Here is a 12,902-nt window from a genome sequence, read left to right on the forward strand (position 1 = left end):
GCAACCAGTGACTTATTGTCAAGTGCATATCATTGGAAACCAGCCAACTGTTAGAAAATATTACAAAATATCTCAATAAAATAAAACACAGTTTCAGTTTAATATGACATCATACACATTTAGTTTGACTCATAACTTGACTATATAGGGTGAACCGTAAGTAATATCATTAATTTCAAGGGTTTATTCTTTGAGATATTGCACCGCCACTGGGTCTGGTAGAACTTTTGATCGGCGGAATAAATTATAAATATCATAATAATTATACCAAATAACCCTGCCATGAAATGTTATGATCAGGATGGTAATCAGTTCGCCGAGGTAATTAAGTGACAACACACATTGCCTACGTTAAAGACAGACATTTATTTAAAATAAACCAAATAATAGCGTCACACAGACTATATATACGTCACAGCGTAATGTAAAACCCAACTGGTTACCTGACATGAATGGTAATCCCTCTATGTTGGCATCCATCTTGTCGACTCACCTCACTCATAACCAATACTTAACACACATATAATTGTTACACTGAAAATGGACACCCCTCACTCGACACACAACAATGAAAGCCTCAATTTTGAATTCCATACTCGTACAAAGTTTATTGGTGAAATCTCTAAGTAAAACGTTCCAGAATAAGGCAGTAAAACTTCTAGTAGCCCGTGGTTGACTATTAGTTACATCACAGCTTGAGAGACTGGAACAGCAAATAAAATACCGGTCAGTATTTAAACAGAGTTGACTGCCCGATAGCTAAGTAGAAAATCGCATCCAGTTCAATAAAGTTAGCACACCAAATGACTGAGTATAACTTCCCGACCTTGGGAGTAAAACGTTACCATCCTCTATTACTCTTTCTTCCACGATCCAATCGTAGGTTCCCGCAACAACATGTACGTAACTGAAACTCTCGACACACTCCGGTCTGCACGCTGCCTATCACCAGACAGACGCTACTCTCAAAAATCACTCTTCCACGGTCCTACCGCAGGTTCCCACAACACGTTTGACTACACAGCTACTAGTAGACTTATCGAACCCGGTTCGATCCCCGGCCTACATAGGAGCTCGTGCCCATCACAACGCACATACTACCTCCAAGCCATCCCTCTAGCGTACTCACGCCACTAGCCACGAACAATTCGCTTCATAGACGAAAATCTCAAACGGCATGACTGTCTTAACCAATCAGATAAGGTAATGAAAAATACTAACTTCCCCCCAGGATATCAACCAATCAGCAATAAATACTAACTTCCCCCCAGGGAATCAACCAATCACTCGCCAGCCTTAGGCTAGGCCCTTGTTTTCAACACATCACAGATAACAAGAAAGAACACCATACATTACGGGAAAACAGAAAGGTGAGAGGAAAGAAGCCATCTACGAGAAGTAAGAAGAACTAGATCAGAAAGGAAAAAACAACAAGCCATCTATGAAGAGTTAGAATAATTAAAACTAACAGAGAAAAGTATAAAGATAGAAAAATATAAAAGAAATAGAAAGGAAAAGAAAGACGTGCCGAAATAAAACGGCACAATATTTCAAACAATAAGTTTAATGTAATTTTGCTAGTTTTTGCTTTCTTTTTGAGCTAAATATTGTTTGATATGAGACATTTCATAGTCTGTTTTGGAAAAAGCTACTGAATTAATTCCCAATATGCTCAGTCAGCTTAAGAGAGCAGTGTATTATGATGATAATTGAAAGAATTTTAGTTTTGGTCTTTAAATGTGCAGAAATTTGATCCAAACAAATGTAACTTTTCGTTCTGAAAAGGAATTTTAAAATGTTACATTTGTTCGGATCAAATTTCTGCACATTTGAAGGACAAACTAAAATTCTTTCTGTCATTTGTTATCGTAATACACTTATAATATCTTAAACTGACTGAGCATATTGGGAATTAAATCAATGGCTTTCCCAAAACACGCTATGAAATATTTAATATAAAACAATTTTTATCTCGAAAAGGAAGCAAAGACGAGCAAAATTATATTAAACCCTTTTGTTAGAAATATCTCAAAGAATAACCCCTGAAATTAATGACATTACTTACGGTTCAACCTGTATATGAGACATTATGTCGAGATTAGCTAATATTCACTGTGTGTCCCCTCTTAATGCTGCCAGCTTGTCTTTCGACATTTCTAGAATTTCTCTTAGTGAAATCTGTCTTGTGGTATGTAAATGGAACAGTTCTGAATCTGATGTTCGAAAAAAAACACACACACACACAGCCTCGTATTTAGGTAGTGCTATGCTTATGGACCTGAAAAAATTTTGCACTCCTCCCCCCCCCCCCCCCCCGTAACATGAAAATCTTAGACATATAGCAGTCAAACTGTAAAAAAAAATGGCATGTAACAATTTAGTGCTACTATGTAAAGCAAACATCTGCGAAGCAGGAAAATATCGAAAATTTATTTCCAGGTCGATTTTTTTTTTCTTTTCTCAAAATTTTGCCGCCCCCTACAAATTTCTCACCAATCTGTGCTTCAGTGGCTGGCCATGATAATATCTTTGAAAAATATTGGAGTGCAAGAGGTCAAATGACTTTATTGTCAAACGCCTGGCATTAGAAAACAACAACAACAAATTTCTCACCCTGTGCCCGGTCTCATGAAGCTCATGCTTAAATTCGGACCTGCAAACGTGCATAATTATATATGAAGGGATTATTTTAATGGTGGTACAACTCTAACTTCCTTCTACTGCCAACAGAGTGCACCATAATTCAGGCATCTTAGATAATCCTACAAGAAAATTATTTTAATAATGGTATAATTCAACTGTGTTCCATGCTTAGCCAAAATGAGTGATTCTAAAGAGATTTTGTGTGACTGATGATATCGATGACTGAGATCTTGATCCAAATTATGAAATATCCATTTTTATATTGAAATTCACCTTCTTTTCAATAAAGCATTATTCCGATACACTTCCAAAGAGTTGTCTTGGATTTATCAATCGTATTGAAATTTATTTGAATAGTGGTATACCTGCATTGTCCCCCCCCTCCCCTTTATTAGACATGTCTGACACAATATTTATAAACCCCAAGCATAGGAAGCTTAATGTCTGACAAGAAAATGTGAACTGTTATTTTTCAAATATTTTGCATCCTGTACACATTTAACTTTAAGATTCCATATCTCAAAATCATTATTAAAATAACGCCTTCATATGCTATGTCTAAATGCTATATAAGTTAAACACTGAAAACCTGCATTACATTAATCAGAGGTACACTTTGTTTTATAGCTACAGGTCAGGTACCAGGCCAGCCCATGCTGGTGGATACCATTCGACGCCACGAAGTTGACCTTGTGCTGAGCAACCAAAATACAATCCTCAACACTGCCCGTGACATAAAGTGAGTGATTTACATTGCTTTGTGTAATGTAATAATATTTCTTAGAAGATAGCTACTTATTAACTTGTAAGGCATTGTTGTACCTCCTAAAGTGACTATAATGTTTTGAAATGAAATTAACATGTAATTTCATTCACTTCTTTTCTGACAATAACTAATTGAACAGTTGAATTTATGACGTAATGTTGTGAATACAGTGTGTGAACAATATAAGCTGCCAAACATATACAGATGGTACCATATTCTCTAGTGTTTATGACCCATTTTGTTACTTTAAAATTAAGCCTAAAATATACAGGGTGATCCATATAAATCTTGACCATTTTAATGAGTTACAGTTTCTCTTTGGGAGTTAGTATAAACTTGAACTCTAATATTATAATCTCTGTGTTCTGGAAGAATTTATATTGGTAGCCCTGGCATGATTGTTGTCCACTGTTGATATTGATATTGGCTGTTATTGCAGAATGCATGCAGTGATCAGTTCAACGTAATATTGTAAACAACTCACTTCAACAGCGTGTTTTGGCAATAATGCACTCACTTTTGCTAGTCTGGTTCCTTCAATTTCTGCACTTGATGCATTCTTTATGCTCGTAAACGCGATTTCTTTGCTACTCTCTGACATGTGCCATGTGAGTAGCCTATCTCCTGGCTTAATCGACACAGCAATTTCTTTGGTGAGTTTAGTAAATGTTCTCGAACATTGTCCACACAAGCTTGAGGCCTTTCCAGGTGTATGTTTCCCACCTTTGCTAAAAAACGAGCCAGTTGTCTCCAGCTTTACTCTCGACAAAATTGATGGCTTGGTTGGAACATAGTGCACACCAAATTTGGTTTGAAATGCCCGTTACATTTTAACCAGGGAATTTGTCATCCGGTATATTTTCAGCATAAAAACGCTGTTGAAGTGAGTGTTGCATGAATAATTTCGAGGGAAAAATTGTTCCGGGGCCGGGTATCGAACCTGGGACCTTTGGTTAAATGTACCAACGCTCTACCAACTGAACCACCCGGGAACTCTACCTGACACTATCCAATTTTTCCCTCTATATCCACAGACCTCAAAGTGGGCTGACAACCGTCAAGCAACCAACATTGAGTGCACACTAACTCTGTGTGACTTAAATTGTGGTTTTCTGTTAACGAACAGTGACGTATATTATGCAAATCAAGCTTTCAGGTATAACTCCCTGTGAAGTTGATTTGAATAATTTCGAAGGAAAAATTGTTCCGGGGCCGGGTATCGAACCTGGGACCTTTGGTTAAACGTATCAACGCTCTACCAACTGAGCTACCCAGGAACTCGGCCCCAGCCCCGGAACAATTTTTCCCTCGAAATTATTCAAATCAACTTCACAGGGAGTTATACCTGAAAGCTGGATTTGCTGAGTGTTGCATGTTTGAGATATTACAACCAACTATTCACTACATACTTTCTACAGTAATAGTCAATATCAATATCAACAATGGACGATAATCATGCCAAGGGTACGGGTATAAATTCTCTCAGAATCATAGAGATAATATTCAATTTCAGGTTCATACTAACCCCCAAAGAGAAATTATAACTAATTAAAATGGTGAAGGTTTATATGGATCATACTGTACATGCACCTTATACAGTGGAGGTTACCATGGTAGTAATACACAGTGTTTCATAAAGATTTGAGGAGTTACAAAACTTTATTGCAAGTAAACTATTGAACTTACATTAATGAAATCAGTCCAGAACGAACAAGGAACTCAAACATTTTGTATGTGTATGTTTTGTTGAGCCTAGAGTTCACATTCCTGCTGCAAGGCCGTTTTGCTTTGTTCAACTACAGTTTGTATTCCTTATTGTTGTGCAATGGTTGCTACGCATGTGGAGAAATCGTTCTACTTTTGGAATTTCACACTACTAAGTCAGTGATTACTGTCCTGCATGGATTTCGTAGCAAATTCGAAAAAAAAAAAAAAACCCACATAGCGAAAATTCAATTTGCAAATAATTGAAAGAAACAGGTTTTCTGTGCAAAGGAAAATCACCTGATCACCCATTTACCTCAGAGGAAGACAGGGATTGTGTGCAGACATGTTTTGTGCGCAGCCCACAGAAATCGACAGAAATTGTAGTTAGAGAACTAGACATGTCAAAAACAGTGTGGCCCCCACTATCACCGGACTTTATACCGTGTGACTTCTTTTTCTGTAATTACATCAAAGACAGTGTATTCGTCCCACCGATGTCATGTAATATCACAGACCTAAGGCAGTGTATCATCGCAGCAGATGACACTGTCGACAGGTCCATGTTGATGCGAGTGTGGCAAGAACTACACTATCGTGTGGATGTGTGCCGTGTTAGCCATGGTACACACATTGAACATTTGTGGATGTAAAAAAAAAACTGAGTTCCTCGTTCGTTCTGGACTGGTTTCATTAACTTAAGTTCAATAGTTTACTCACAATAAAGTTTTTTAACTCTTCAAATCTTTATGAAACATGATGTATATTTAGTATCTGTTTTCATATGCTACTTAAAAAAGAAAGCCGTGGTGTGAAAAGCAACCATGAAATTTCATTGAATAACAATAATGAACATAATTTTACTGATGGTTTAATAATGATTACCGAATTTGTCAGTTGTATACAAATTTCTTGGCTTAAAAATCGATAATGTGTTAAATTGGAAAAATCATATTAAAGAAATTACCCCCAAACTAAATTCAGCTTGTTTTGCTATTAGATCTATGCAAAAGATAGTAAATATCAATACCTTAAAAACAATATACTTTGCATACTTCCACTCAGTAATGAGTTTTGGAATAATATTCTGGGGAAATTCCTCAGATAGTAACAGTATATTCCTTTTACAAAAAAGAGTAATTAGAATAATAGTAGGTGCCAAATATAGGGAATCTTGTAGGACTATTTTAAAAAAACTACAAATAATGTCCATGGCTTGTCAGTATATTTTTTCATTAATAATCTTCCTCTTATGTAATCGTGAAAACTTTGTAACTAATTCAACAGTTCATAGCATAAATACACGTCAAAAAAATGACTTCCATACTCCATCGGCAAGTCTATCATGCTATCAAAAAGGAGTGTGTTATATGGCAGTAAAAATTTTTAATAGCCTCCCTATCGATATAAAAAATGAAACTCAAAACATAAGCTTATTTAGGGCCAAGTTAAAGAAGTATCTAATTTCTCACGCCTTCTATTCTGTAGGTGAATTCATGACATTCAATAACTCTTAATGAAATTGATACTAAAACTTTGTGTTGTACTAGTAGACTACATTGTAAATCTCGTCTGTATATATTTCATCTAGACTGTGACTATAAATTAAGACTTTATTATAGTATTAAGTTTTTTGACTTGTTCCATATTCTAGCTGTGGAGCAATGTATGAATACCATGGAATGTTAATGAATACACTACAATAGATGACAAGCAGAATGACTCTGTAAGATTAATATGGAGAAGGCCAAATGCTTGGGATTAAATTACTTTAATTTTATGAGTTCATCCTATAAAGGAAAGTGTCTTATACACAGAAAAATATGGTACAGCACATCACAGTCCACTGAATGAAATAGGTTAATAGTGTTTGGTTTAATTGTAACGGTTTGCCCAGATAAAATGTTTCCTGTAAGTCATTTTTGTAAAAGTGAGTAATATTATAGGTTTGAGAAATTCACCTGAGCAAGAGTATGAGGCACGAACCAGTAGCCAACAGGACCAGCAGCATTAAGCAGCTGATACCAGTGGGTGAGAAGGAAACTGTTATGAGCTCATGTCGAAATCTCTCCTCAGATTGCGCTCATTATTAAATCTCCAAAGCAGATAGATAAATATAAAGAATTAGCTGCCCACATTAAATCTAAGCTTGCTTACTCAGCTACAAGGTCATCTTGTATGCCATGTGACTGTGTAAGAATTCATGCTGATTATTTATCTGTCTGCTGTGGAAATTGTGTCCGCAGTTTGAAGGGAGGTTTCGATATTACCTCATTAAAAGTGTTTTTGTTAGATTATATGACACATGGTTGGGGTTGTGGATTTTCTGTTCACGCTTTTGTGAAATTCACTTATTTATGGAGCGAAGGGGTGTGTCACAAGCACAGCACTTCAACTTTATCGGGAATGTTTTTTTGCATCGTGGACTTCTTGCACATTCTTTGTTTAATGCTGTTACCCAAATATTAAGATTATGGTGGAATCTGTGACTATTTTCCATCTTACAAACATGACATAGAGAATTCAATTGTTTGTTCAATGGACTGTGCTGTATAAGTGTGGCAGTTCGTATCAGGCCTGTTACTGCTAGTGCACATAGCTGTAAACGTTCAGAGAGAGGAAGTTTCACAAGGATGTGTGTTATGGAAGAAAGAACCGTAATATTATCCAAAACCATTCAAAATCGGTCACATGTATGTAGGATCTATTTTCTCCACAATGATGTCCGAAATCAGATCCCAGAGTATGGCACGATCTTTGTGAATCACCCTGTATAATTTGAAATTAATAGCAGAAAATATTTTAAGGGAAATATTCACTTAAAAAAAAAAGTCTTTTTGTGACGTAGAATCTGCATTAATCCTAATTTGTAAACATTACACAGTTTTATAAAATGTAAATCAATTTAATTATCTTTGCTTTAGGTTGTCAGAGAACATATAATGTATTAATTTCAAATATTGGGAACTATAATGCTGCTATGTACACCAAACATAAAACACGAAAACATATTCTACTGAATTAATAGGTGGTAACTTATTTTTTAGTTAACCACTGAATCGTAATTGACCTTATCATTATTAAAGAAAATGGATGAATTGTCAAAGCTCTTCATGAAGCCGGAACAAAAACAGTAATATTAAGAAAGAGCATTGTCGTCTGAGCGTGTATGGACAATCATCCAATTCAGACATACTTGCCTGACGTAAGTCTGTATAGATAAGTCTGAGCGTGTATGGACAATCATCCAATTCAGACATACTTGCCTGACATAAGTCTGTATAGATAAGTCTGAGCGTGTATGGGGCCCTTCAGGCATAGAACGTGATAAATTAACACAAATAAATTATTTTTCCTTTTGCTTTCTCTAACACAGTGGCAAATGCATTTACATGATCATCATTGTAACAAGTGTCCTTGTGAAGTGTGATGCACCAAAATTATAGACCATTTTGCTATTTTAACATTGCATGTAGTGGACCAATTGGATGATGTTGATTAATGTTGCACGATAATAATAATAAGAATAATAATAGTAATAGTAATAATAACGAGTCCACACCTGTGGAGTAACGGTCAGCGCGTCTGGCCGCGCAACCAGGTGGCTCGGGTTCGATTCTCGGTCGGGGCATGTTACCTAGTTGAGGTTTTTTCCGGGGTTTTCCCTCAACCCAATATGAGCAAATGCTGGGTAACTTTCGGTGTTGGACCCCGGACTCATTTCACCGGCATTATCACCTTCATCTCATTCAGACGCTAAATAACCTAGATGTTGATAAAGCGTCGTAAAATAACCTACTAAAATAAAAAAAATAATAACTATGGTGATGATGATATCAGGTAATGGTAGGGAAAACTGAAGTAATCTGTGAATATCTGCCTCATCTTTGCCTTGCAGATTTTCACTTGAACTCAAAATTTAAATCCAAATCTATAGCATATAATGCTGATAATTTTTAACTGCTAAGTAAATGATGTACTCCAAATAAAGTATTCATGTTAATTTGTGATCCATCCATTCAAGCTGATTCTGTGATATAGTGGTTTATATACAGGGCTCTTACAAAAGATCTTTCTGGTTTCGAACACATGTAATTTACGTTCTATGAATCTGAGGTGCATGAAAGAGAAACTCAAAAAGTTTAGTTGTGGCAACATTGTTTTCCTAGTTGGTAACACTGCCTCATAATAGCGCATATAAACAAATTTGTTCATTGTTGAGGCGAAATGGCTGTTATAGAGGACAGAAAAGCTTGATTTTCATGTGAACCAGTCGGTTATTAATGTGCAACGGCATTACCGAACAAAGTTTGGTGCAGATCCATCCAGTGGCCTACAATCCATAAATGGTACATTGATTTTAAGACAAGATTCTTTGAAAGCGGTTGCAATTTCATCCATACTGACTACAGTTGCTGCAAGCCCTAAAACCAGAGGACAAAGTGCTACGAAGAAATTTTTTACATAAGCATGCAAACTTCAATTGAAAACGATGATGAATTTATTCATTCCGTGGTGTTTTCTGACGAAGCCATTTTTCATCTTTCTAGTAGTGTGAATAGACATAACCTCAGAATCTGGGGGGTCGGAAAATCCGCGTGCTTACATGGAACTTGAATATAGGCTTGATGTGTGCCGTGTTATTGAGGGGGACACATTGAACATCTTTAAGGTAAGGAACTAAATTTTTTGAATTTCTCTTTCCATTGGTGCTATTTTCATGCACCTCAGATTCATAGAACGTAAATTACATGTGTTCGAAACCGGAAAGGTCTTCTGAAGGAGTCTTTTATAAGCCTGACAGAAGTAGTAACACTTGAGGTGTAGAAAAGTATCATCTGCTGCCTGGATCAGAGTTTCCCTCATGTTACAAGATGTTGATGTCATTGCAGAGCACTGACGCAAGAGGTGCATTCGCGCTCAGATTCCATCCTGCAGAATCAGGCCCGCCAACCTACAGCGCAGGTCCAGTCAGTGGGATACGACATGGCGAGCCTCATCAGCGAGATGCGTGACGGACTGAACACAGTGAAGCGAGATGTTGCTGCAGCCAGCCAACGACTTAGTGCAGGTGGTGCAGGGACGGCTGCAGGGGGCTGTCCCCCACAGACTGCCTGTCTTTCCACAACAGTTTTCCTGGTGTTTGCAGTGGTTCAGCTTATCGTCATACTGGGGTATTCACTTTGGAGGTGTGTGTTGTAGTAAATATGTGAAACAGAAAGAAATGTTAACTGATAACGCATATTTTCCATGTTCATGTTGTTCGTGTATTGCTACAGGTTGTCTTTTATTTTAGTGACAATTTTAATAGATGATTTATTACTGTATTTAATGAATTGTAAGATCATTGAATATACAGGGTGGGTCAAAAGTCGCTTTCCCGAAACACGTCCTTCTAAAAAGACTAGCAGGAAAGAAATGGGGATGCTCTAGGAATACTTTGAACGCTGCATACAAAATGTTTATACAACCAGTGCTGACATACTGCAGAGAAATTTTAATTACTTCACCTTTCATAAACGACATAGAATATGTTCAAAACCAAGCTCTCAGACTCATTACTGGTGGAATCAAAACAACTCCAATAGATTCTATGAAATTCCTCACTAATATTAACAGCATCAAAATGACAATAGAAGAAAAAGCACTGATTCAATATGAAAAACTTATCAGATTACCAGGAAACAGTTGGCATTCATACAGTCCTCTCTGTAGATTGAAAACTCAAAAAAGTTTCATATCCATGGTTCAAGAATTAAAGCAGAAAATCAATATCCCGAATTTAAAAGAAACTTACAAATTAAACCAAACCCTTTAACTCTATTAAATATAGAATATAATCTAAATTTAACAGAAGAAATACTGAAATCAGAAGTAAGCACTGAAATAATGAAACAGTTGTCTTCAGAGACAATTAATATTAGGTACCCTCCACAAAACTGGCTTCATTTATACACCGACAGATCCTTGATCTCCAGAGAACAAGGTGCCGGTGCAGGTGTTACGTGCTGTCTCTTCTCACTTTATAGATCTCTTGGATATGGAACAACAAGTTTTGATGGAGAAATCGTTGCAATAAGTGAAAGTCTCCGGAATCTTCTATTTCACATCAATAAATTTAAGAATGCAATTATATTGTCAGACTCCAAAGCAGCTATTCTATCAATCGTCTCTAAACACACACCTTCATCTCAAACAGCAGAAATAACTAAAATGCTCTCTCAATTAATATCACTCAATAAAAGAATTGTATTCCAATGGATACCATCCCATTGTGGAATCCTGGGAAATGAGAATGCGGATGCTTTAGCAAAGAAGGGCAGCACTGCTACTTACAGACCTGTTACTAAATCTATGTATTACTCTGTGAAAAGATTTATTAAATCTACATACTTAGACTTCAACAAACAAAATTTGATAGCACAATCTCAAGGGAAAAAATGGAACTCTCTGCATCAAAATCCACAGTTAATTCCCGATTTACCACGAAAATCATCCGTAGCTGCATTTAGATTGGCAACAGGCCATGATTGTTTGGCCAAACACCTGCATAGAATTGGAATATATCAGTTCCCTAACTGCCTATTGTGCAACTCAAACCAAGAAATGGATTCGGAACACCTCAAAATCTGTGCTTCAGTGGCTAGTCATGATAATATCTTTGAAAAATATTGGAGTGCAAGAGGTCAAATGACTTTATTGTCAAACGCCTGGCATTGGAAAACAACAACATTTTTATAAACTGAATTTTGACTTACCGTATTATTATATAGTAAGTTCATCACCAACAGTTTACAAATGATAATGAATCATTGTTACCTCCTGTAGGAATTATCTTCTAACATAATTGTGAAGAAAATAATCCGTTATGTATTGAGATGTTTATTTGTTTGTTCTTTTCAGGGATAACAGGGAAGCACAGGCCAAGAAATTCTACTGAAGAGAGTAAAACATAACAGGACTAACTACTGGGAGGCTCTGCCCTCATGACCATGACACCTCACCTGGGAAAGCTCACACCTTATTAAATTGTGGACCTGAAGAAAGGGGCTGATACTGACCCGCACAACGAGAACAGGACGATTTGGTCTCGACTTACTGCCATGCAGGTGTAAAGACTGTCCGGCACCAGGCAGCAAGCAGGATCCCAGAGACGTGATGCAGTGTGAGTCTGTGCGTGTGTGTGCTTGCGTGAGTGCGTGTGCGTGTGCGTGCTTGAGTATTACAGCTGACGGACGTACAGACAGCTCCCTCCTGTGCTTCCAGCTTGCAACGTTTTGTATCATTCCCATGGTGTGACATTCCATTCCATCTCGTAGTCAGTCAGATTGTGGCGTGTGCAAGTGTGAAATAAGTGTACATGTAGTGCTCCGAAGTGAACATTTGTTGTTATTGGGTGGTTTTTTTTGGGTAAAAAAAGTTGTCTACATTGAACTGTGTATTCATTCAAAGCATCATAATCTCACCTCTCCCAGCCATCCTATTTGTCATATGTGCTCTTCTGTAGTCATACTATCAAATAAGTAATACAATAGTTGGGAGAAAAGAAATAACCACTAAGACAAAAATACAGATATATAATTCAATAATTAAACCTATAATACAATATAGTACTGAAAGCTTACCACTCTTAGATAAACATCGAAGTAAATTAACAGCAGTGGAAATGAAATATCTTAGAAGAACTGTAGGAAAGATAGAAGAGATAGGATAAGGAATGACAGGATAAGAGAAGAAGTTAAACTGAGAAAAGCATTAACAGAGGTGATTAATGAAAGGCAGTTGAAAT

General features: G+C 36.8%; 1 protein-coding gene across 1 annotated transcript in view; it reads left to right on the forward strand.

Moving 5' to 3' along the window:
• Positions 1 to 12,547, forward strand: part of ergic53 (protein ERGIC-53) — a 29,715-nt gene extending 17,168 nt beyond the window's left edge. Inside the window, exons 9-11 of the mRNA XM_069836372.1 lie at positions 3,271 to 3,382; positions 10,006 to 10,302; positions 12,017 to 12,547. Coding sequence (XP_069692473.1) covers positions 3,271 to 3,382; positions 10,006 to 10,302; positions 12,017 to 12,053 — 446 coding nt within the window. The 3' untranslated portion in view covers positions 12,054 to 12,547. The remainder of the gene's footprint in view (positions 1 to 3,270; positions 3,383 to 10,005; positions 10,303 to 12,016) is intronic.
• The last annotated feature ends 355 nt before the right edge of the window (positions 12,548 to 12,902 follow it).

The sequence above is a fragment of the Periplaneta americana genome, chromosome 9, assembly GCF_040183065.1.
Source record: "Periplaneta americana isolate PAMFEO1 chromosome 9, P.americana_PAMFEO1_priV1, whole genome shotgun sequence".
Lineage (NCBI taxonomy): Eukaryota > Metazoa > Arthropoda > Insecta > Blattodea > Blattidae > Periplaneta > Periplaneta americana.